At 40.4% G+C, this 27,541-nt stretch overlaps 1 protein-coding gene across 18 annotated transcripts in view; it reads right to left on the reverse strand.

Moving 5' to 3' along the window:
• FBRSL1 (fibrosin like 1) overlaps positions 1-27,541 on the reverse strand; it is a 502,004-nt gene that overhangs the window by 168,121 nt on the left and 306,342 nt on the right. For all 18 annotated transcript variants that reach the window (XM_066331469.1, XM_066331467.1, XM_066331461.1 and 15 more), the window contains one exon: positions 2,561-2,590. In XM_066331469.1, coding sequence (XP_066187566.1) covers positions 2,561-2,590 — 30 coding nt within the window. The remainder of the gene's footprint in view (positions 1-2,560; positions 2,591-27,541) is intronic.

The following is a 27,541-nucleotide window of genomic DNA, read 5'->3' on the forward strand; positions in this document are numbered from 1 at the left end:
ACGTTTGAAAACATTAAGAGCTCAATAGCCCATACACCTATGAACTAAATAAATAGTGGGTAATTACTAGCATGGTACAGAGAGAGAAGTAGGAGGTGGAAAATTTCAGTTTTGCTTCTAGTTCAGTCGCTGACTCAGTATGTACTTGTACATGAACTTTTTTTGTCTGCTTTCCTCATGAGTTTTAAGCAGGCAACACTGACCCGCTGTTTATGACTAACAAAAAAAAAAAAAATGTTATGCAAATCAAAAGTACATTAGTAATTCCTGCCCTGCCCTTCCTTAGTGCAAGTGTGTGTAGGCGTACCTTGAAAAAGCTGGCTCTTGCTGACCAGGCAGCAGAGCAGCATTGCTCTGTAGCAGTGGGGAAAGAAGCCGACCCATCACGTAATTTGGGAAGGCTGGTGCTGGGCTGGGCACTGTGTTGAATGCTCCATCTGGCTGCAATAGCCTGTGAGCATTAGCAGGAGATACATTCTGCCATCACATGAAGGAGGAAAATGAGTGTAGTCCCTCAGGACAGTCACACCAAAACTTTTATAGCCCTTTGTTGCATCAGTCAGCTTAAGTTTCAGACAAACACTGAATGACTTTCCAGGGGAGTGTAGTAGGTCAGGTATCATCAGAGCGAGTCAGGCTGCCCCTGTGTTCCCCAACTGGAAGGCAATGCTGCACTTACATTATCCCCATGAAAGGTTTGAAGCATCTTCACTTCAACCCTGGTGAGTTTACATGCATGTGCCCACATCTTTGCTGACAAGAAAGCAACCCCACTCAATTCCAGAGGCCTATTTAATAGAACCATGTCATGTTTCACGTCTCTGCAGATCAGGCAAGAGATACAAAGATGATGATCTTGTGCTGCTTTCCTTATGAAGAAAAGAAATATTATTAAGGCAGAGTCACCTTAAGGAGAAGGTAGTTGGGAAATAGGTGAGCCTAGAAGGTCAAATTACAGTTACAGAAATGTAAAGAAATGTCATATTAATGGTAAGGAACACTATAATAGCCTTTCATTTGCTGTAAAGGACAGCAAGTTACCAGCCAAACACAATGCAGCTTCCTCTGAAGGTAACCTCAGATCCCACATTCTGAAAGCTAATCAATGTTGTTCAGATTTCAATTTCTTCTCTACAAGGTGAAGTCAAACCTAATCTAACAAACGTCAGTCTCAGATGTAATGCCGCTAGCTGGGTCTACCAGTGTAATTTAGATAATCATTAATAGCATAGCTGTATAATAAAACTACATGTCACTTACAACTTCATCTGAGGTTTGACTGGCAGATCTTTAAACAGTTTTCTAAGTGATTGCTTTTACTTCCTTTGATTGGGCAGTCTGAGAAACGTTTTAACCCCATGGTATCTAAGCTTTAAGGGAATAATATTTCATCCTCACCACCCCTGCTGTCAGCTCTGCTGTTGTGTAACCTTGTAAGAAACAGAACTTGGGGAGACGGGTGGTTCCAGGGAGTGACTTTATACATAGATACACACATAAATCTAAAATAATATAAAACAAAATATGTGCAGTTTCTTTCATTCAACACACATGATTTAAATGTTGCTCTTCAATCAAGCCTTCATCTCAAAACACAGCTTTTGCCATACTCCAAGGATATTTAGTGTCTGATGGGATTTTTAAAGAAGAAGTTGAAGAAACCCTAGTGTTTCTAAAGCTCTAACAATACTAACAAAAAGCAAAAGACTTAACCAGGAGAAGCTTTCAGAGTAGTCTCTTGAACTCATGGTAACCTCTGATGCAGCCCGGTGTGCTGCTGAGCACACAGGGCTATCTGAAGGCAGCCTTTACTTGTGTTATGCTGATCCAAGAGAAAACTCTGTGCCACAGCTCTCATGAATGAATGCAGGAGACTGGACAGCCAAAATATAACAAAGGTTTGATGAAGATCTGACCTGAGACTGCCAGGTTTGATCTGCCAGAAGCTGGCAAGGAATTCTCAAGTCTTTTATATATTTGATGTTAAAAAGCATGGTGCCACTGGTGCTACACAGTGGGACTTGTCTGTTTTCCTTGCAGAGGTGAACAAGAAATCCCCATACACAAACACAACACTACAACCTTTCAATGACCAGCCTCTGTATTCAAAAGAAGGTCAGAAAAATCATTGCTCTGTGATAAATATGCATGCAACACGACAAAACACTCCTTGACAGTTACCACACTACCTTGAAAGGGCAGGTCCCACCTTCTAAACTGATTACAAAATTGACATCTTCAAAGGTTACTATATATAAAATATGGTTTCCTGACAAGTTACCAGAGGAAACTTCCTCTGAAACAGCACTAACACTGTAACTCAGGTCTCACCAAATGCTCACATAATAATCAATAAAGACTATTATGTTAACAGGACTTTCTTCCCTGTAAATAGAAGCTAGTGAAGATCACAGAGTAGCTGGTCTGATGCTTTTTCATCCAATTGTAGATATTTTTAAATTTGACATGAAGACTGGAGGAAAATGTTATTTTCAAATTCATTCTTATTTTGACTATCAGGGAATTTCCAAGCACATGAAATAAGAAAATTCAGTCTTACCTTATCGTCAATATCGCTCTCGCTGTCACACTGTGGATTAGAGAGAGAAAAAAGGATTTTGAGAAACATCTTTATGTACAGGGATCTTTTGCATCATCCTCTTAAATCTTTTGGATAGCTGTTTATGATGTTCACAGTTCAATGAAACACACTTCTGATGTTTGCAGTAATGCTTTTTACATTGCTAGCATAAACCAGACAAAGCGACAGCCTTTCTTTTACAAATTTATGGTGTACTCTTACTTGGATGGGAGGGAAGCAAATTTTAAACAAAAATGACAATCAGTGGAGCATTATAACAACCACCATAACATGAGTACCACAACAAAAAGCATGCCATTTTATCATCCCAAATTGTGGAATATATAGTAACAGTTTTGCATTGCTTCACCTTGATAAGCACTTTGTCATCTAACAAGGAAACTGTGAAACTGGCAATCAATTTCTAATTTAATGAGTGGTACCAAGAATAGTAATTAAAATACATCATAAATTCTGGTACATTTTATATTTGAATGAGATCACGATCCCAGGAGGAAGTGTTTACTTAAAGAGTTTTGGAGTGCAATTTCTTTCAGGCTCTGAAAATGAAATGCTCTACTTTCACAGCACAAATGATGGAAATGTTCAGTTTGAGCACTGAACATTTCAGGACATGCCCATCTTGCTGGCTGGAGCTCAGAAAGATTTACAGCTGGGAACAGAAGTAAATCTCTTGGTGTCTGTTATGCTGACAGAAATGGTCAGTGTGTTCTGTAGCCCTGGTGCCCAATGGGAATTTTCTCCTTCAGCCAACTGCTGATGGGGATAGCCTGGTGGGTTTCTGTAACTGGGAGCAGCCTATAGAGTTCACTGGGTCAACGGAAGGGGACTCTGCAAGCCAGCAGAGACAAGCTCCAAATGTGGAAATGGTCCATGAGAATGCACATGCTTCCCTGTCATGAATGTAAAAGAAGAAGATCTGTTTGGTTATTTTGTCCAGATTTCCTCCTGGAGTGGGGAAGGGGGATCTTTCCTGTCACATTCTTTTACCCTCAAGTCACACAGTAGAAATTTCAGCTGTTACATTCTTAGTTTTCTGCTGATTTATGAGAGAATATTTAATCTCTTCTTCTTCTATTTGGCACATGGAATGATTGACCCTAAATACTTGAGGAACCTTTTATTTTTAAGTTCTCTGAAACACACCGAGGACACAAACAACCCCAGTATACTGGAGGAATCTCCCACAGTGAATCTGCTGTAAACAGCGCTCAGCTTCCCAACTGATACCTTATTCCAGTTTTACTGCAGTGAAAATTCTTGGTTTAAGGAATCTGTCCTTCTATAGTCTTGACTAAGCAGAACTCTCTTTCTCTCAAAAGGAAACCATTTTACATTGCCTCACATGATCCACAGCTTGTTTCTCACAGAGAAATCCAACTGTTTAGTAGGATGTGCCCAGATCTAACTGTATGTGTAACCATTCTGGAAAAGAAAGAACCTGAAGAAAATGGAAGAAGCGATAGGACACTGCTTTGCAGGGGCCAGGAGCTGTGGGTGGGCAAGTTCAGCGGGAATAATGCTAGCAAACTGCACAAAGTCCCAGGCAATTGCTTTGTACTAGGCAAGAACATCAGTTAGTCGTGTCTTTAGTACAAACCTTGCCATAAGCCATTTGTGCCTTTTTTGTGACTTTTATTCTGTCGCTGACCTTTATGAAAATTATCATACGAAACACAGTTTCTGGGGTTTTTTTTCACAAACCAAAAGTAATATCGATCCTGATAAATTGTCACGAGCAGCCATCTGCTGACTTCCCCAAACCCGTGTCACACAGCCACAAACACAGCCACAAATTAGAAGTGTCTGGAATGAGACTAATTGTCCATCACACCGAGACACGCTGGAACAGGTTTGCTGGGCAAAGGCTGCCCCAGTACCTGCTGCATTTGTGCTTGCTCAAGACAGCGATAATTCACACTGACAGAGGAACACATTCATCAAATCTGAGGTGGGGGAAGATGCAGTCACAGCAGTCCACTTCTTACTGTTTACATGCTCCTGAGAAACACTGGCTGAGTGCAGGGAAGCCTTTCACCTCCACCCAGGGGGAGCTCAAATCAAGCCCTAATGCTACAGGGACTTGCATTCCCCCAAATTATCAGCATAATGGAATGGGTCACAAAGACCTTGTTATTTTACCCTTTAAAGTCTGTCTGTGTGAAAGTATCAAAAGTTACCATTTTAATCTTGGTGCTCAAAGTGAACACTCATATTTTAGAGGCAGAATATTTTGATGATGTGATTCATTGTTCAGACTAAAGCATGTAACAGCAGAATTACACCTATTGCAAGAATGGCATAAAAGTAAGTTCACACACTCAGCCGTGGGTTTCTTCAAATTGTACGTTTAGGCAATACCAACAGAAATTTTAATTCTAAGAGGGGCTTAAAAATTATACACTGCATTAATAAAATATCCAAATAAACTATACTTCGAAATCCACTGACTAAGAAAGCATTCAAAATTATTACTAAATCTCAGATGCTTTTGCCTATGAGTCCTGGTTTAATAAAACCTCAGTACTGTAAACATTACCAAATTTAGCTTTAAAATATTTGAGATGCAAAGAATTTTTTTAACTTTAGTAACCACTATTATTCAAATGCAAGGTAGTATTTTAGTCTTCTCTGTTTTTGTAACAAAATTTGTCTTCCTATCTCTTACTGCATTATGATGTTAAAAAAAAGAGGATTTTTCTTGTTGAAAACAGATTCGACCTCCAAAATTTGAACATCTATAATGAGCATAAAACACTCATACAAATGGTTTACATTACTAAAAGGCGCAGAATTGCTTTATTTAGATGACTAATTTTGCTTTGTACCAATATGCAACTTTGTCTCATGTAGATAAGTGAAAGTTGCAAAAATCCAGTGAACCATCAAATCCACATGCTAGATTTTATAAACAGACAAATGAATGAAGCAAACATCTGCTCTCTGAGGATACATTTTTTCCCATTCAGGATCTGTAAAGACTTCATAATTAATTGCTTTTAAAATGGAAAAGACAGCAAAGAATTTTGTTTCGTTTTAGCCTACATCTTCCTTACTTTAATCATGATTGCATCAGTCTTGAAACTGCAGAAGGCAGCAGGGCTGTGGATGCAGATCCACATGTGAATGTGGCTCCGTGCGGGCACAGAGCCTTCCGTGGAGCTGTGACTGCAAGATGAGTGGTTTAAACACTGCTTTTGTGGCAATGAGTCGCCTAATTTCTTGTATTCCTTATGAAAACAGTCCTCTTTAGCCATGTGGCATCACTCATGCATAGGAACTGTCCCTTGTATTGGTTCCTACCTGGCTGAGAACCACCAAAATACTTACCTTAATGTATGTGAGAGTGTTCCAAACTGGCTTACAGGATGAGAGATCGTGGGGAAGAATTATAACACTTATATTTATAAAATTTGGCCTTCTGCTTAACATACAAGACAACAAAAATTGAGGCTCATGGCTACCAACCTATGCTAACCTCGCACTGACTCCTGAAGAAAATACAACCGGCCGTGGCGGAAAAAGCCCCAAGCTTCAGAATTCCCACAGGTTTTCTTCGTTTTATGTAAAAGGAACAGGCATCAAGAAACAGGAACCCGGAGGCTGCTGAACGAGCGGCAGCACAGAAGAACCAAGGACGGCAAACCCGAAGGGGAGCAGAGAGAAAAGCAGAAGCGGTGCTGAGGCCTCTCCCTCCCCTCGGCCCGCGGTGTGCCTTCAGAAAATCCCCGGGCCCGAGGCCGGTTCAGGCTGTGTGCGGACAGCCTCCTCCGGCCGGCACACACACTGCCGAGATCCACCGCCGGCATGTGGGACAGCGGGGTCACAGCACAGACTCCGGTTCGGCCACAGGGGATTGTCTGTGTCCCAACAGGCAGCTTGTGCCGTGTGAGGAGGAGGAGGAGGAGGAGGAGGCCACGCCGTGCCCCGCGAAGGCTGAGGCCACCACCCGGCCAGGCTCACCTCCCACGCTGCTGTTGTTGAGGGACAAAAGCCCTTGTCAAAACAACAACAACAAAAAGTTAAAGAAAACGTGGAGAATGGCAACTGTTGAAAGCAACGGGGGCTCATTGAAAGACAAAAGCTTCAATTACCTGGATTTTTCTAAAGGCCTGTTAACACTCCTGGTCTATAAGCAGGACTGTAAACAGCCATTGTACCGGGTTCATAAAGGCTCCTAAAAGGATTATTCACTGGGTCGTGCCAATCGCCTCTCAATTCCACCAAGAATGTTTGCAAAGTCGACCCCTAATTGTGCAGCTTTTTGGAAACAATTTCTTGCAGTGACAGATTCCAGTCGGGAGGAAGCCTCCCACGAGGTGAGGTTCAGCAGGAACGACACAAAACTCAGGAATCACAGGCACAGCATCCATGAGTGTAGACTGAGCTTCTCATTTTTTTGATGCCTGGGGTGAAATTTCGCTTTTCAAAACCCCTCTCCATCATGGCTTTCCCAGCAGACAAGGAGCTGTGATGCATTCCATCACATGCTTCTACAAACCACCTCAAGAGGGGACAAAGACGGACTTATGGCTACTGTAAAACAGGCTACAGCATATTTGGCAAAGGAGCTACTCTTACCATTAGACTGGCATCAAGCTCCTTACAACCTATATTAAAACTGTGCTAGGATTCTCGTAGTTTTCTGGTAAGTTTAGGAATCAGGAGAATGTCCTTTGACTCTTTCCTTACCTCCAATGTTTTAACTCCTACATCATCCAGCTTTTCTTCATATAATAAAAACACTACATTGATTAACTTACAACACATACTCACGTAAACTATCTCATACCAGCAATAAGAGCTTCAAGAAATGAAAACAAAATTAAGCAAGTCTCCTAAGACTGCAACAAGATTGGCAATACCTGGATGTTATGTCGCTATGTGTGCAGAGAAACACGGTTATTTCAAATGGAGCCACTTCCTCCAAGCTTTTGGGAAGTCACTTCAGCTTATCCAGACAAACATGGTTCTCTCCTACTTCACCCAAACCCAGCAGTTTATGATTTAGGTTGTGCCTACACAGTCCCAAGGCTGTGGGTCTGTTGTGCCAGACATCGTACAGCACAGGAGTTACAGGTTCCTGCCCAGACAGCTGAGAGAAAGGCTTGTTTTTTTCCTCTCCGCGTAAACACACATACCTATAGATATTATTTATATTATAGTTAAGCAGAGGGTGATAGACATCTAAGCTAGCCATGTGAAGAAACAGATCCCAGCCCGGAGGGACATGTAATCTAACCAGTCTACCTGCAACTAAAACTGTCTGGGAAAGTGCAGGGCTGAGAGAAGAGGAGGCAAAAATATTAAATATACTGCCTATAACATTACAATAAAAGCTGGCAAGGTAGAATACTTATGTAGAAAGTTGCACGGAATATATGAACAGTGTAGACACCTAAGCAGCCTGCACACCCACTCCACAGCCATGTTACTGCTATCCTATTATTTCTAACCATATTTAGTTACTGAATTTCCTTTTAATAGCAAGGCTTGGGGAAGTACTAAGCTTAAATCCCAGGTTGTTAATGATTCTTTTAAAGGAAGGAATAAAATCAAGCCTATTTTTAAGAGCCCTCCCTTCTCCATGCCCTCTGAGCTAACTTCCCAGGAGCAGTGGCAGTGCGTATGGATGCGTGCTTGTGTGTGCAGGGAAGGGTGTTGTTTCCTATTAAGTCTGGCATCAGATTCATGTCTGCAGGGGCTTGCTTAAGATGATAGGAAGAGAGAGTTTTATCATGAGCCAGACTGACAGAAAAGCTTGCTAATGGGACTTGAGGCATACACAGGAAAGAAGGTGCCAAAACATTAAGCTACCGCCAAGTGTCAGAGGGCCACTGATTTATTGCAGCAATTTTGCCACTGTGTCCTTTATAAGGTCCCACAAGTCCTTCCTCCTGGCAAGAAGCTGTGAGCTGCTGCAGCTCGGGGAGAAGTTTAGATCCAGAGCACAGAAAGTGTCCAAGCGAAAGGCGGGGGCCGGGGGGAGGACGGAAATCGAATGTTGACTTGAACTTGCCCCAGGCAGCAGAGTCCTCTTAGCTCCACTGCCTCCCTGACAGCTTGATGAAATGAGTCAGGGCCTCCCCATGGCTAGACCAGCTCAGGCTTCCAAGTGCCGGGGTAGAGCTGTAAGAAACAGATTGAGCCTCAGGGCAGCAATTTTTTTTTTTCTTCCCTTTCTCTCCTCAGCATTTGGCTGGGGGAAGGGGGAGGTTATGAGCACTACAGATGTATAGGCTGAGCCTTTGTCTGCAGAGGGGGAGGGCGAGGGGGAGAGAGAAGAACAGCAAGAGAGTATTAGCTATGGCAGCCGAGAATAGCCCAGAGCACTATAACTAATTTTGAGGGGCAGTGATGCATTGTACGGGCTATGTGCTGTTTGGTCTGAGGGGGCCCCTGTTGTGAAGCAGCAATCAAGAGGACATTTTGTTAAGTGACCAACAGCTGTCATCTGCAAGCCCAGAGTGGGGAAGGAGGGAGCAAGGGGAAGGGAAAAGGGAAAAAAAAAAAAAAAGAAAAAAAAAAAAAAAAAAGAGCATTTGTCCCTTGGAGGCAGAGCACATTAATCCACCAATCTGCCACAGCTTTAACTCTAAACGTGCTCCGTGCCTCCGAAGACTCGAGCTCCACTCCATCAGCCACCTGGAGAGATGGGCACCTCTCACCCTGCTCCAGCCTGCTGGATGCAGGGAGCTTCTCTACCTCTGTGGGTTGAGAAACCAACGCTAAAAATACTGTTTAAGTCTCTTTTCATTCCATAAAATTGAGTTGATCTGCTGCAGCTTAGGGTCAATCCCTCAAGGACTATTTTTCCCCCCCTTCCCTTTTCCATAGCACTCATAAATTAATCAGGAAGACCCTGACTAAGTCATTTCATGCTGTACAACATAAAAGAAAGTCCCCTGATGATCCATGCAAGGATCTATTAAAAGCGGGAGGAGGGAGGGAGGAAGGGTTAGGGAAGAGGGAGAGAAAGGAGGGGGGGAAGGAAAAAATCTCAACCTTTTTGATATTTTAGGATAAAAGCTGGAGGACTTTGTTATGAATTCTAGCCAACATCAAAACACCTTAAATAATTCAAAGAACATGTTAAAGGGAAGAAACTGAATGTTGCTCTGATGTTCAGTTGATGCAACGCAGAATATTACCCAAAACAGCACAGCCTGTTAAGGGAGACAGCAGCCTTGAGCATTTCAGTTCTTTAGAAAAATGTCAGAACCTGTAAAAATCATAATTTCCAGCAACTTTTTTTTTTTTTTTTTTTTTTGCATGATATAAACTCAGCGAGACTGAAATGTAGGTTTCTGACAAGCTGTTAACAAGACAACTTTAGAAATCTGTCTGGAGCTCTCAGGGAGATGGGCTGCCATTTCACTGCTTCGAAGAAGTTCATGACATGACAAGCAAAAATCAGGGAACAGAGACCTAAAAACCACGGTGTAATTTTCATTTGCTTCTGTCGTGAAAGAATTCAAGCAGAAATATTAGAAGGCTGCACAACTAAAAAAGCCAGGAACTGGAAAATCATTGCTATGGCTTGACAAGCACATCTTTTATGCTGAAAATGGTTTCTTTATTATTATACCTATACACAGGAAAGCACTTTGGAGAAAAAGGGATAATCACAAATTATTCCTTGAGATCTACAAAATGAGACCTACAGTTGCCTACTTTCCAGCCAAGTCTGAAAATGACCTAGTTCAAGGGAGAGAGTGACCAACCTATCTTGAAAATGCTGTAAGAGCCACCAGATTTCTCTTCGTTTCCCGTATCCCTGCCCTTCACCCCACAGCAAAGGTAGAAAGATCTTTTCAGAGTGTAGTCTTTTACTGGAGCCTACACAGATGAATATTGCTACCAATGCTTAATAAAGACACATTCATTAAAAATAGAAAAGTCAGCATCCAATGCCATCTACAAACCAGAGTTTGGTGGCACACTCAGGAGAGGCCTTCTGGCCAGCTTACCATATTATATCTCCTACTTTAGGCCTTAATATACCAGTAGAATGCTTTGCCATAATTTTTGGATGATTTAATGATGCTCTTTCCAGAATCAATCTATTCTACTCAATGGTCAGAAAAAAGTAGATAAATCTATGTATGTATGTATGTATGTATGTATATATGTATCTATCTATCCCCCTATAATAAACCTCTTTCAAGTCTCTCCCACTTTCCCTCTCACTATTTGGACTCATTCTAAGTATTTAATGGTAGGCTAATGTAGCTGCCTGGAAGTCAATTTACTGACTGTGATTGACTCATTACATCTATGGTTGCAGAGTCTCAGCACCCTTGGGAAAGCTTGGGAAACCCAACATACAATTTTATGCTTAATTTCAGCCCATATTTGCCAAGAAAGAGAGTGATGGGACAGTGCAGGAGGTAATTTTCACTTGTACTGTCTATGATTACGCCAAAGGATAATGTGAATTATGGACCACACTTAACTCAGCATTTGCAGGGATCACACAAATAACGAACTGAAGCTTTTTCACCTCTTTCCCATCTCTCCTTGTTTCCACACATCTCTGGTGGTGCACCCACAGCCACACTTGGGTAATTGAAAGAACAGTGCACACAAAGTTGAATTGTTGACACTGCATTTCCCCAATTTACAAAATAGAGGAAACTCTGACAAGAAAAGGGATGCAGTCTGTTTCTCTTCTGAAGTGCTCACAAGCTCTTTGCACTCTTCCCTTGTCTGGGCATTGTGTCACCTGTCACTCATTTTCTTTTCATTAGACAGACACTCTTGGAGACATTACAGAAGCTGTATTTGGGTTTTCAGGAAGGAACCAGAGAAACACCCATTACTTTCTAATTCTCTTGTTTTATGTTATGACTAATACCATGTGCTTGCAAGAGACATCTTGCCTTGCTGCCTCCCCTTTACCACAAGCCTCCTGGCTCCGAGTTACCTGGACCCCCTGCCCCAGCTGCTTTGGCCCTTCACATTCTCTTGGGAGGAGCAGAACCCAAGATGGCATTTACAGTGACTCACTGCACAGAGTAACTCTAATTTTGTTTAATGCAAGGATGCCTAGATGATATGCCCAACAGAAGAAAAATGGCTTAAAGCCATTATTTATAACAATGAGAGGCTGCTGTTGTTTGGAGAGGGGGTTATAAGCTTTCTCTAAAACTAAGGAGCTGAGGACTTAATATGGATATAGTCAAAAGCCACTTTAACCATAATGATCTGTCTAGTAATTCCCCATTTACTATAAACATCAGTTTTCTTCTATTTGGATTGTAAATCTGGTCCATTACTATGCCATATGTCCACGTCACTGTGGAGTCACCAAAAACTACTGGGCCAGTACACAACAACAGAATTTGTTGAAGTACCCTTCTCTAATGGAAAGCATTTCGTTATTCTCAGCCATGTGACTCCATGGTATGTGACTCTGTTTGGGAGCTCCATTTACATATTTATTTAGTGGAGAACACGCATGGCTGTCTTCCCTCCGTGCAGAACCATTATGAGCTGCACGAAGCTGTTAGAGAGGATTTCAGCATGGAACTCAGGAGGAAAGGCATTTCCAAATACCTCCCTATCCTGCTTAATGACAGCCACCCTCCGGAATCAGGGTGATGGATTCCTGGTTATGAAATTCGCTGTGGTTTCTTACAGCTCATTCACATGAATGTTTATTTTATTTCATTTATATATTTAATTCCTTTATGTATATATGTACACACACACACTTTTTTCTCATTCTGTCAATTTCCTTTCCTCCTTACTTTTCCCTTTAAGTTCAAGTGGTGCAGCAAAAAAAGAACACACCAACCTATGCATGAAGACACCCATCTGAGAATCCTAAAGTTCCCCCACAGGTATATTACAGCTTTTTGCATTCAAATTCAAGCTGAAGGCCCAAAAATGTGTACCATGAACATTCACAAGCGGAGACTCATTTTAGAATCAGAGCTGACATAACTCAGGTATAAAGGGAAATCTCCACTGTGCCCTGTAACCACTAAGACTGGACCTGGCAGGAGGAGTGGCTGAAGCCAGGCTGACCAGTTACACACCTGCAAACACACCACTACTGTGGTAAATAGAGTATTTTAGAGCACTGTTTAATTAGAGATTCTGGATGGGGAAAACAATCTAAAGCACCTACTTTGTTCTCAAAATACATTAATTCAGTGAAAAGAACTTCAGCTCATTCTTCACTTAAAGAATATACAAAGGCTATGTGAATCAGCTGCTTTGTTTTGTCAAATGCCTTTAGTCACTGAAAGTCCCTGTTGCTGTCAGGGACAAGATTAACTATACTTATATATAATTAATGTAATAATTAATATTATTTAATTCCACTGCTATTTAACTCATAGCAAGGTTTATGTTGTTGTGGGTAAAAAATATTAAGATTACTATAGCTACCATTAATGTTTGCATTATTGAACATTAAAATTCAAATCTGGTAAAATATTTAGCACAAGAACTGAGACATCTACAGAAGGCCTATTCCTCCAAGGAAACCCAGAGCATGTGCTTACAGATTTCAACCACTGCTTTTAAAACAAGCCTTAAGGGATGGCTGCCCCATTCACCATAGGCAAACTACCCTGGAACAAAGAAATTCACCAAGAGAGAAAGAAAAAAGATTTTAAATATGAAAACTAAAACCACCTCTGCACACCCCCACACCCCCAATATCCTGCCGTTGTCATTAGCATTAATACAATGCAAATTAAGTCTGTTTTTTTCCTTTCGTTCCATTTAGATCTTAAAAATACTGAAGTAGGTAAATCTTGGAAGTGAAGGACAAGCATTGCCTAGGACATACATTTGGGTGTCTTCAGTATAATCTAAGGAATATAGCAGAGACTTCAGGCTAATTCAGTAAGGAAATAACACAGGTGGTTATTCACTCTTACAGAATTATGCCCCATCAAAGCTAAATATAAAAGCTTCAAGATCTATGCCATTACCTGGATAATACTTCTTTGGACCACTAAATGACAAACCTTTAAACACTAAGCAATTTTGAAAACATATATATCCTACTTCATGTGAAATTGTAAAGGCTTCCCCCTACCTTAATACGTCTGCTCCTCTCTTTCAACACCCCTGGATACTAATTTGTTCTTGTCAGGCCCCAAAAAGTCCATGATTGATGAAAATGTAATGATTTACAAATGGAGTCTTCTACCTCACTGTTCTGCTTCCAGACTGCCAAGGTAGCTTGACCAGCACTGACCTCAAAGACCAAGGCGAAGGTTGGCTGTACATGTTGAAAGATGGGAATGTGAGTATCCTTAGCTAAGCCATGAAACTTTCTGAACAGGCTTGAGCAAATTTATGCTTTCTGTTGACACGTTTTAAACTTGTGTTTTCCTTCCAGAGCTGATGAGGAAATGCTCAGAAGTTGCAACGTGTCAAAGTGTTTCCTCAACACTGACGACCCCCTGTATGTCTAATCCAGACTTAAACAATTAGAGAATAAAAGAAAGAGAAAATATCTCAACAGGAGGGGAAAGAACAGAAAAAGAACAGAAGACTGAAGAGTAAAAATGGAAAAAAAAGAACTTGCTGCTCTGTGGACCAACAATGAGATGGGGCTACAAACACTGTTGGGAATGGACTCTATCACCTTTTATTAGCACAACGAGGAAATAGTAATTAGCTAGAACAAGCTATAATGTATTTGTCACAGAGTCAGAACACATTGAATTGTACAAATCTTTTCTTTTCCAGTAAATTATGATGAACAGTAGCAAAAGGGAAATCTGTCTGAAGAACTGAAAAATCCCTTGACCAGGATATTTTAACCCCTCTCAGTTTGTGTGCACTGTCACTATGAAGCAGTTTTCCTGCTCCAAGGGGAGCTGTGGCACAGTCAGTTGTTCTTTTTTCACTTGTGAGTTTTGCTGCATCAGCTGTGATACACTAACCAGCTCACGTGTGGTTTGCAGCCACACTTAGCAATAAAATGCATAAATAGCAACTCACGATAATGCTATTATTAGTACATGTCCCTACTGCATATCGAATAACAACAGGGGTTTTCACAGACTGCAGAGTAATCAGGTGTCTTTAAACACGCTTTACAGCCTTTTCCTGGAGTGAGTGAGCGAGGGGAAGTCCTTTTCAGAGTTTATGCAAAGTATTTGCACAGGTAACTATAGGCTCAAGAGCTTCTGGGCAGCTTTTAGAAGCACTGGGTGAGAATGACAGTGCTAATAATCAATGTAATCAGTGTACAGCAAAAAATATTCTTCTAAATCCACACCTAATACTTGCTCATGAAGCAGAAACAGCATTCAAAACAAACCACTGTGTTAGCTCAGCTGGCTAATGAATAATTGCCACAATTACAAAAAACAAATCTTTGTTTTCAATTTTCAGTAAGTAGAGTTTTAGAAGAACATACTGCTCTTGAAAGCATGATAGTTTTTTTCCCTAAAAAAGGAAAGAAGGAAATTCTTCCTAGCAACTGCAATTATGATACTTTCTTGTCAAATGAATTATATTACTGAAAATAAATCTTTCTAAGATGCACAAGAGGGTTATCTGGCTCCAGTCAGACTTATGCATTACTGGTTTTATATGTTGTACTCTACTTGATTAATATAGGTAATCAAATTATACTGCCTTCCACTGTGCTCTCAAATTCAAGGCTATAATGTTTTCAATGACAAAGTTCATAGAGTTGTATAAAAATGTACCTCATGCTGTACCAGCCCTTTATTGCTGTAGTAAAACACCATTTTCAATTTAGTAATAAGTGATATAAAACAGAGTGTCTTGATTGGCAGGGTCGTATTCATTATGCAGTGCCCTACGACACAGCACAGTTACCAATGAAAATTTAAGGACAGAATCTACCACAATCTCAGATGTCGATACTTAAGTAAATTAAATTATTCCTTTCTCATGAGTTCTCCAAAGGAAGGAAAAGAAATTGAACACAAACACACACTCACAATATTATACACACACACACACACACACACACGTGGACAGAAAGGAGAAAGGAGCAGGAACAGACTCATCATAACATGCTGCTACTCCATGCAGGCTCTCTTGCACTGGAGCCAATCCTATACTGCTGCTTCCCACCTAGAATAGGAAAGAAGAAGAGAAAAGAAGAAGAGAAAAAGAGACAAAAAGAGGAAGCATGACACTCAGGATAGCAGCAAACATTGGAGGAATCTTCCTGGCTCTTTCACTGGCCTGACCAGTGACCAGAAGAAGGAACTCTGAGTGTTTAACTTGAGGGGCCTTAATGAAGTTGTGTTATCAAGTGCTCTTCACTTTATGAACATCAGGATTCTCTAAAGAGCTGTAAATTAGCCTGTCAAAACCGGTAACATCTTAACTTTGCAGCTATCTTTGAATATGTAAATTGTAACCCTTCCCTTCCTTCTTTTCCCTTGCATAGATGAGGAATAATTTGCCTTATCTGTGAACGAACCAACCGATCTGTGGATTCCATGGAGGCCAAGTATTCTGGTGAGCCTTGTCATCACTGTGAACACGAGAGGAGCAAGAATTATAAAGCCATTTCTGTTGAACTAAATGGCAGAGATATTGTCAGCTGGTATCTTTTCCAAGCATGTACACTGAGCAAATGATATGATCAGGAAAGACAACTCTTGGAGTCAGGAATTAGTAATGTTATCTTAGTTTTGTTTCCTTGGCAACTTGACCTTTCATAATTTGCCCAAAGGCAAAATATGGGCAGCATATCCCTTTCAAATCATACCTCAATAATCTTCTGATTAAAAGCATCACCAGAATGTGGCCTTGCCATAAGATGGAGAATTAACGACTCTCTACTAAATGATCCACTGATGTTGAATCTAATTTAAGTAGCCTTGCAAGAATATTTAACACTTAATGATAGGCTCTGTATTAGAGTAGGTTTAATCTAGGATGCAGCCACAGATGTCATAAGAAGGAATTAATCAGCATTGCTTCCACTAAAACAGAAATGCAAAATTGCTGAACAGAATGTATTAGAAACAGATTAAAGAACTGGGACTTAAAACATAAAAGAAGCAGAGCTGATACCACCCTCAGAGAGCTAATTTTAAATACAGGAAAACTTAATTCGCCTTTAACTGAAGAATTGGGGTGTTTGAAGTTACTAAAGAGAAGCTTGCGTTATCAAGAAGCAAAGAAAGGCAGATAGTCTTTTCCTTCATCAATTAAAAATGAAAGTCCAACCCAAATATTAATGCCTGCCTTAAAATCCCAGCAAAATGAAGTTATTGATGCTCTAGGGACTATTGCTGCATCCCACATGAAGCTCGGTACTCAGTGGACTGCTGTGCAAGTTTCATTGATTAGAAGAACTCCTGCCTAATTTAGATAAGTTACCTTTCAGAAAAGCAAATCTTGGAAGAAGAGAAATAGATCCTATGGTTATTGAAAAATGTGCACTTGGAGGAAAACAGGAAATACAGTGCCTGAAAATTCACTCTAAATGCCCAGTACTGAGAGAACTTGCCCATCCGAAAGTTTGTGCAAAGATCTACATTACAATTAGTTGTTGTTGCACCGTTCAGTTTATGTTCTCCACTGCTGTTTGAGGACCTCATGCTGCCCATAGGGTTTTTGCTGCCCAGCGTCTTTCATTTAAGAAGACACGTTAAAATTTAAAGGCAGAAGGGGAACACAGACCATCACTTCAGAGCGTTCATATAGCACAAGTCATTACATTTCAGACAGTAACTTTCCTCTGTTCTTGATCTGAAGATATTGAGAGTGAATCCTCTAATTATATGAATCTTTAGAAGCACATGTCATGGATTAAAGATTGCATTCTTAAATTTTTTTAGTTACAGTTAATGTTCCTGGTAATGATGAGGAAAACCTCAGTTTTGCACAATTTTCTCCTGAAAATATCTGCAGTGTGCTGAATACTACAGTGGTCTCATTCAAAAAGTCCAATTCCTGATTTAGTATCATGGCTATTTAACAGGTTTAGGCTCAGTTGAGTGGCCTTCCTTGAAAAATCATGAAAAAATTCAGCTTTGGTCCCGATTTTCATTGGTAGCCTAATATAACATACAAATAATCTCAGTGCCTGTTCCCAAATGAATGAAAAACTTATATAAAGCTTTGATCTTGATGGAAGAATCCATCAAGACTTCCCATTTGTCTCCCTAATTACTTGCTTTGATGCTCACGGCTTGCAATCACTGCATAAGTTAATGTCCTGGGGTTGCCATGGCTACCATTAGTGAAGCAGAGTGAGACATGGCTCTGCACATCAGCCACCTTTGCTCGAGCTTTGCTTCTCTCCCCTGGCTGCTCCTCCACCAGGGATGGTGGGAAGGTTCTTCTCTACTGAGCCAGAAGTTAATAAAACAGTTCCTATCCACATTACTGCAAATGTTACTGGTAACATCCACTTCACCTTTCTGCTGCTCATCCCTGGAGGCCTGGAAAGCAGTGAAGTGGTCAGAAGACAAGAGTGCAAGCAAGGACTGGATTCACTTCCTAACTTGAAGCACAATTTGCCAAGTGGTTCTGAACCTTGATTTTCCTGACTCTTGGAGGACAACAATGATGCATCTTTTACCTCACAGTCCTGTTTTGAGAACACAGTGCTAAGAGAAAAGGAGCAGTAATATTAAATTTTTTTCATTTATAATTTGCTTTAAGTGAGCAAATAGTTCCCTATATTTCTACAACTTTCTGGTTATCTGAAGACCTTTCATTAAACCTCTACACCTTTTTTTTCTTTTTAATAAAGGACACCGAACAAGTAATGATGCATAATACACTTCAACATTACTAGTAATTGCTCATTGAAAATAAGAAATGAAAAATCACTTTCTTATTTGCTTATCTGATGACCTCTAAAGACAATGACACACATGATAAATGCATGGTTTTATGTATTTTCTCATTTATTGTATTGATCTGATTTAATGAAATATCCAGAAATGCAGTACTAACCCATTAAAGTGTCAACAAAAGCTATATTTTGCTCTGAAGTGTTATTTGTAACTTAAGTCCACACACAAGTTTTTGTACTTCGTGCAATTAGTTCACAGAACTTTTTAGCACAATCTGTTCACAGAAATTTCCATTCTGAAAAGGATGACAAACAAATGAAATATATGAGTGGGAACCATCATCCTACCATATTTCAGATAACTAACCAAGATTGACTGAAAAATTCCTACAGCCAACAATACAATGCTGCTTATTTTAGTTATTAGGAAGATAGATCACTTCAGTACTCTGTTTCTGCCGAAGTCTCATGCATTCTTGTAAGCATATGAACTCTAAATCTTTTTTGTTCTGAAAACAGTATTTTCCTCTGGGAGGTATAGTACATGGTAAGTATGAGAAGTTAACATGTAATTAGCACGGTAATGTCTAAGCAAATTGCATCATGCTAGAGTTAATAAGGTTCAGATCAGAAATAATCCTCTGAGCACAGACAGCATGAATTACAAGTTTCTATACTGCTAAGTCACCTGAAAACCTTTAGGATCCTAAATACCCTGGCACCTCAGACGCTCTGCTGCTCCTTACCAACCTGTGGTGCTCAGCACAGCTCCACACGGATGTGCCCTGAAGTTTGGAAATCATTTGAACACAGCTTTTGCAACGAGCAAATGGTTGGTGGGATGGTGGGAAATGACAGGACTCAGATGCTACAGGACTGGGTTCTAAATATTTACCCACAGTATGATACCAGGAGACTTCGATCAGATGCTGTCTTGCTAATTTTTCTCACTATTAAATTCACTTATTTTACTCAAGGAGTTACTAATAAAAACAAATCAACTGTGTTTTTATTTTCAGTAGATCCTGTAGTTAAGTCACACCTGAGAAGACGTGAATCAGAACCACTGAACAACAACAGGGTTGCATTTGTAGCAGACAGCCCAGCACAGTGCCAATGCTCTTCACTGAACCAACCAGTACTGGAATCCTAACAACTTCTTACAGTTTTATTTAGGAACAAATAGCAAGGAGCAAGAAGGAGAGTCTAAATTAAATTAAATTAAATGGGCTTAGAGAAGAATCAATTTGGGCACAAACACTACACGTTATATTTTTTAAATTAAACCAATGTTACATGCAACTTAGCAACTCCAGGACCCACATAATGACAGAAAACAGCTCAGTGAAGCAACAATCAGAAGAAGCAGAAATCACAGTGAACAGATTAGAGCAATCATAATTGGAGAATCCATAGAAATAAGGATAGTCATTTTTCAAATGACTACTGATTGTGCCAAATGTTAAAGACAAGGAAGAACAGCAGTAGGAGCTATTTTGAGACAACTGCCTTTCTTCTAAAGAACACAACACTGATGAGCTTGGATTCATCTCTCCAATACTATGGCTCATAGTATGGTTTTAACACACAGCACATGAGACAGAATACATAAAACAAGATAAAATTCAGCATGATTAATATATGATTAGTTGACGTTTGTACAATGCTTTGAAGATGTAAAGTGCTAATTAGAGTTTCTGGCTTAGGCTGGTTGATGCCCCAGTGCAATCCAGATCAGTAAATAAGAAACTGCACAAGTTTAAACTATCTGCCCAAAGATTGAAGAACCCATGAGACACAAGGAAATGCTTTAACTTTCAAGTGGATAAACAAATGTATAAAAGAGAGAGGGAAGGAGAATTCAATGCCCCAATGAAGATATTTAAGATAGATGAAAATATTTAAGACAGAAAGATATAGCTCATAATTATCTGAAAAACACTGTTTTACCTCCCTCTACCATCACCAGAAATACTCCCATTAGTTCATGAGATACAGAGATAGCTCAAGAATCAGTAAACATTTGCTGAACCAAAACTTCAAAATCTAATGGCCTTAGTGGAACATAAACAAATATCTTCCCAAGAGTTGTTCTGTAGCAATGAGAATGAAAAAAATACTTAGTCTGACATGCACAAGAAAAAAAAAATGTACCCTGAGAATAGAGAGTGGAAGAAGAGAAAAAGAAAATAAGAAATTCCTGCCTAGCTTTCATCAGAAATTTTAAAACTGGACTTCAGTAAGGTGGTAGAGAATGAAACCTATATCAGAGGAACAGTATGTGGCAGAATATGTAATATCATTTACAGCCAAAAGGCCATCCCAATACATCACTCTCAGGGGACCAATGCAGAGCCTGGGATCAAACCAGAATGCCATCCAACAGAGAGATGTTGACTCTGCTACTGATCTGGCCTTTTCCTGCTTAATTAAAGCCACTGAACACTCGAGCTGGAAAACTGTAATCCCCATTAAAGTGTCATTTTAGCGGTAGGTGATCAGACCTTTCAAGCTACACTAAGTAATTACGCTAGCAGGAACCACGAGTAGTAGAAATGTGACCACGGGAAGGCTCTTAATGCCCAGCCTGGTAACCTCTGAGGACTACCAGGCAAACTAGTACTTCCACCTCCAGCCATGTCTGAATTGAGATTGAGGTCCCAGGAGGCAGCTGTAGCCAGTGCAATGCAGGGAAGACACGTGGCTCTAATCCTATAAAAGTACTAAGCAAGATTGGGTAACCACATCTGCGGGAGCAGGCGCTGCTTGTCGTGGTTTGAAATAAAATAAAGATGAAATGTACCAAAACAGTAGGCACAAAACAAGGAAATACTCAGCGTGTGAGTATTTTCTTTTGAGCTCCATTAGGATGCAGAAATAGACGTGGAGGCTCAGAGAACAAAAACTGGTTTTGTTTTACGGAGTAAGAAACGTGACCAAGGAAAGTCTCAGTAATACAAAAACCATGCAGAATTAAAACCACCACAGATGCATCACAGTGGCACTTCAAGCTTAGCAAAATCTCTGTGAGCTGATGTCAAAAATAATATTTGGGGACCAGGGAAAGTGGGGTCCCCTAGTGATGCCCCATAGTTGGAAGACAGATTGTCGTGATGCAGAAAGCACATTAAACCACTCATCCTCCAGTGCATGAGTTACTGAAAAGAAATGAGGCAGAAAAAAGACAAAACAAAGCAAACCTCCTAATTACTGTTAAAATGAAACAAAGGCATTTTCTTATTATGCAGGATGCACATTCGTCTGTAGTGGGCTCTTGTAGAGGTCTAGGACTATCACTCACATAATGTATGAAAAGATGTAATCCCTAGGTATATACAAATCTTTGCCAAGTGTTTTTAAAGCTAGAGTCTGTAGCAACACATATTTTGCTGCAAATATTTAGAATGAAATATTTCATAAAGTACTTCAGCACTTCTTTGAGTGTTTAATTTATCTGACATAAAAGAACAAGAGTGTATAGCATTTTCCTGTAAGTGGATGTAAAATACGCATTGCATGGATCCCTATAATTAAAAAAACAGCAAATCATTGTCATTAATGCACAAGCAAGATCATAAATGAATACATTATTAAGTCCTACTGAATTAATGTTTAACTGCAATAGAGTTGAAATTGAATGAGGCAATTAATCAGAGTAAGAACTGAAAAAAAAAAAAAAAAAAAAGCCACATCTGTCTCACTTTGAATACATTGAGCAAAACGACCTTCAAAACGGCACTGCCAATCACACCACGCCGCCCACTGATTTGACAGCCTTGGTGCCACCACAGAGAGAAAGTTTAGTCAGTGTAACAGAGACAAGCTTTCCATCTGAGTCACTTCATGGGTACATCTCACCCTGAGGGAATAAAACATTATGTCTCAAGGGTCTTATTTCATAAAATCATGAATGTTCAGATGGTGAAGATCATGCTGGTTATAAATGTGAACTACATCTGCTCAAAGTCACTAGAAAATGAAACTGGGGGAGTTGACATACATTAATGATAATTTTTACAGGCTTAATGCTCTTCAATATCTAGGGGAGGCTAAAAAAAATTATGTTCAGAAGCTTTTGTTCCATGGATTGTGCTTTGATCAACTAAAATACATTAATTTAAATTTCCCCTCATCAGTTTTCAACCCTGTAGTGGAATTTTCTTTAACGGGTTAATTAAACTCCATCAGGTTCTTAACTGTTGAAAAGTCTTAGTTCAATTTATTTCAGAGTTTAAGGAGGAGTAAAATGATAATACTAATGATGATAATGACCCTTATCCTAGCTAAAGCTTTTTGCACTTCCCATGTAGAACAGTGTCTATTGTTCACCAGTCCTACCTTTGACAGATCGGTAGGGATATGTACTTTTCTTCTGTGTAACATATTATGAATATTAAACAATATTTAAAAAGAAAAATCCATTGGTATTTTTGTAGCAAGTTCTTAAGCAATAATTATCTTTGAATAAAGGGGTTTTTTTTCACCCTCAATGCAAATGAACTGCAATTTTTCCAAACCACAATTGTTTTACTACATCGCATTGATGGAGTAACTGGCATGTAGGTAATTCAGCATACTTGCTTCCCTTTCAGCAGCAATAAGGACTAGGTTCAGGATTTTCTGTTAAAAAAAAAAAAAAAAAAGAAAGAAAAGAAAGAAAAGAAAGAAAAGAAGAAGATTTCTCAGATATTCATTGATAAAGCAGCTAATAATTTAGGGCTTAGGAAAGTTTGCCAGAGAGCTGAAGAGTGGTTAACCTGTTCCTGCTGTAGGAACTATCAGTGAGCGAAGTCATTGTATTACTTTACAATGCACAATAATTTGTCATTTTTTGCACCAAAAAAAGCCAAGTCAGGCAATGTTGTTATCTTTCCATTAACATTTTGCAATCACACGTTTGCCCACAGTGCATAAAATGGGTACTGGAGGTCAACGTGACTGGATCTGTACAGCACCTCAGTTCATCAGGGGGAAGTTGGGGTCTCAAGTCACTGTCACAGGCTATGAGGAAGGTCAGCTAAACTAAAAGTTCATTTCAGCTACGGCAGAAAGCCTGAGGAATACAGACCTCATGTGCCTTCTCTCTGGTCCTGTTTATTAATGAGTACAGATCAGAGAAGGCCCTGGGAAGCATCAGGTCTCCTTTCCTGAGAAAAGTGAAACGTGGAATGTGCCAAAGCTCTCACTTGGATAAAGAGTATCCCCTTAAAGGACAGGGATTAATACTCTTCCATATTTTAAGGGCATTTAGACAATTTCCCAGGATATATTTTCAGGCTGGCAATATTTTCTTGGGATACCAGTGTGAGATCTAGGCATGAGCTGTGATACAGGGCATGACTTTGGAGGAGCTCAGCAGGATGGAGCCATTGCTGCTGAACCAGGAATGTTTCAGTCTCGGCTGCCAGATCTAAGATACCATGGCTTGTATTAAACCCATCACAACAAAACAATTTATCAGCACCTAAATGCAAAGGACGGCATGGACAGCACCAACTACCTGCAGGGATAGTTAACTCATCCTGTTTCATGGGAAGATGGAGGATTCAAGGCTGAATCCTGATCTGATCACAGCCAATGGTGTACGTTTCATTGGCTTCCATCAGACTGATATTGGGATCTGCAACAGAAAGGGCGAGCGAGGAAGAAGGAAGAGAAAGAGGAGAGCACAAGTGGGGGCTTCACTGACACACACAAACCCAAAAGATAAAATCAACACAGCAATTAAGCTTCAACAGAAACAAGACAGTTCTTTTTGTTTTGGTTTTGGTTTTTTTTTTTCTTCCAGTGTGAATGTTAATTACTGTGCCTTACAGCAGAGATAACGAGAGGGTTTTACTGCCTAGCATTTTTCAAACAAAGACATGAAAAATTCATGAGCAGGGAAGACCTTGGTGTTGAGCTTCAGTTTTCTTGTCAAATATTTCAGCTCCGGAGGTCCTTGGGAAGGTTACACAGCAATATTCAAGTCTAAAGGATGCCTGTCAGCTGGATCTAAAAGGAACAGGAGTTTTATAGGCTACATGTGACCTTGTCAACGTATTTTCACTGGCCAACGGCGCCTTCCAGCATCATTCACCCAGTTTACAATAAAACTGAACACTGAAATGGCTGTTCTGCTAAGGGCACAACACTCACAACACCAACCTGTCCAAAACACAGCAACTAAGATGGTTCATCTGGTGTCATGAAATGCTGATGTCTGCACATCACTCTGAAAATGGTCCAAATGTACCTTTGTGCTGACAATCAGATACTGGGCTCCAGGGAAACTTTGTTGGTCACAAAAAATTTATCAGGACTCCATGTAGTCCAAAATGTCACCTTTTAAATGGGAAGCAAGATCCCACTATGTCTGGCATGGCTTCTAAGAAGATCTAAACCTTCTTTTCAAGTAACTGGCTTTAGACGTGCGAATGCTTTGCAAGTTGGCTGCACCTTTATTAAAACTCAGTTGAGGGTGTTTTTTTTTTTTTAAGATTACAAAAGGAATTGCTGTTTGCTGACATGTAGGTCAGGCATAGATCAAGTGTGAGGAGAACAAGGCTGTTTAGTGGACTAACAAGAAACAAGTGTAACACAAAAGCTTTTGGGATCATGTGAAACTCCTTCCCTTCCCTAATCAAATTCACCATAGCAGAAGCAGGAATTTGATGAGGCCTTCAAAGTCTGAACCGCTCAATGTTTTCTTTCCTTGTTAGTTTAATAAAGAGAAACCCCTCAGGTGAGTCACTAAGAATCACTCTTCAAATCAAAAACTTCCTTAATCTGTGTTCCCATGCTTTTAAAAATTATTCTGCATCAAAATTCTCAACATACCACCTCTTCCAGAACAGACTATTGGACAAAGACAAGCCAACAGCCTCACCACAGTCTGTGTGTTCTGTGTTGATCTCACAAAAACACCATACCATCAGCAGCATGGAACATGTTGCATGAAGAGATGCCTGATTTGTGAATTTGAAGTAATTTCTTAATTAATCTCACTTCCCAGAAAGCTTTTCTGGCAAGTAGACATATTTAACATATGCTTAAGTCACTGAACTTCGGCAAGAACCTTCAGCTAAAAATATTACTAAACAAGGAAAAACCTCCCATAATCATGGCAGTGTTTAAGATCTCAGTGGAGCCAAAAGTTCACAAATGTATACTGATTCTCTCCCACAGCACTGTTTTGAAACTAGACTCTTCTTTAGAACCCCAAATTTCCTGGTCTGAATGGTTTTCAGGGGTCTCCTACACCTGTGTTAGGCCTAGTTTTGTTTGTAACACCATATTGCTGCTGCTTGTGACTCAAGAGCCTGGGAGGTATTTCTCTCGCTAGTGCTGGAACCAATAAACCCAGAAGGGTTTTGGCAGTCACAGAGGTACTTATGAGAATTTTCTAATGATGACACTGGAATTGGAAAGCAACACTTGATTAGGTTTCCCAGTACTGAGCCTTTAGGAGTAAAGCTGCAGCCAATCAGTTAAAGCAGAAGACTCTGAACATTCATGAGGGATGCAGTCAAATCCCCAAAAGTGTCTGCCACCAAAATCAGGAAGTTTTAAGTTTCCAAGAACTGCAAACCCTTACAAGCAGCAAATTCTTCAGTCAATATACTTTCTCTTTCACATCTGCTAAAATTTTACTCAACTATTGCCATCATGTCCCTGTCCAGAAAAGAAATGGGATTCAACTTCTACTCTAAAAGCAGAAAGTTATTAAGAATACTAAGTCTTTGTTTTGCAATCAAGTGACAGAAAAGAATGCTAGCAGCTTTTTTCTCTTCTCCTATAAACTGTTGCTGATGAGTGCCATCCTGGCCTTTGAAAGATAATCTGTTGATGTTTAGAGGAAACACAGTAAAAAAAAGAGATGAAAAGTCAAAGGCAGAGTAAATAAACACGCTGGCTTCATCAATTCTGTATCTTAGCTGGGTGATAAAGAAAGATGCAGCGCATTTAACCTCAGCATGCCTCTCTCAAGCACTGACACTGCCCTGTGTGCTCGTGACTGTCACAGGCTCTCAGCTCCCACGTGGCTGTGCCAAGGCACGCAGCTCTGCACCACCTCTGCCTCAGCCAGCCCCTCTCATCTCCTCTGGGTGCAACACAGCACAGCACTGCTCTTCCCAGCTGCTCTTCTCCATACTTGGCTCCCTGGCTGCACTTCCCTGAGCAAACAATCTTCTCCTTCTTGGGACGCGTATTTTTGTTGCAGGAAGTGTCTTTCAGAGATTTGCCTTCCTGGCAAAATTGCGAGGATGGATTCTCAGCTGCACTCTAAATCTGCTGGGAACAGCGAGTGGGGATAGACAGCTGATGTAAAATTACTAATTTTGCTTTTCTAAAGCTGACACTGTACTCACTGTGTCTTTTGGACAGCCTACACTCGCAAATCCCATCCACATACGGCTGTTTCAGTGCTTGGTAGACACATGGAGAATTCAGCACTAGGTGTGGAACATTTTGGAAGTTTCTGGTCCCAGTCTAAGCCTGACTCCAGCATGACTCTAGCAGAACAGTACTTTGTGACTGCTGAGAAAACACTCGGCCTGTTAAAAACCAGAATAATTCAAAATCCACTTGCTGCTCCTGTGACCTGAGCTTGCACCTTTTCATCAAGCAACACTGTGGTGACCCGCAAATGAAAAAGAAAAAATAAATATACCTCCATAATAGTTTCTGAGTCTGCACTGGGGAACGACAGAGCAAGGTTCAGGTGTCAATCCCGCACTGATGCTGAGTTTCCTCCCTCTCTGAGGTTACTGAGATCCTGACCAGCTTCCTTCTGAAATGAGTGTTTGGGCTCCACCACTCACTTTCAGTATCAGTGAGCACGAATCCTTCGCAGACCATTTTGTTTCAGTCTTCACTCCTGCCAAGAGCCTTCTTTTGCTGTTTGTTTTATACCCAACAAAGCTGTCGCTTCCCCTGCCTGTTCTTCCCTTGCACTCCTGTCTGTTCCTGCCATGGTGGGAAGTGCTGTCTTTCATTTCAGATCACCACAAAGTTGCAGGTGAAATCTGTTAGATCACAGAGCAGCTCATGTACAAAGAGGTTCTGACTAGAGAGAAGTGTCCTGTAGATTTTTATATCAGTGTCTCAGCTGGACCAATTTGTAGCTGGTTTGTGCTCTGGAGCTCCTCACTGAGAACATAATGGAGCAAACGAGAGCAGGTTTTGTC

The sequence above is a fragment of the Sylvia atricapilla genome, chromosome 17 (genome assembly GCF_009819655.1).
Source record: "Sylvia atricapilla isolate bSylAtr1 chromosome 17, bSylAtr1.pri, whole genome shotgun sequence".
Classification (NCBI taxonomy): domain Eukaryota; kingdom Metazoa; phylum Chordata; class Aves; order Passeriformes; family Sylviidae; genus Sylvia; species Sylvia atricapilla.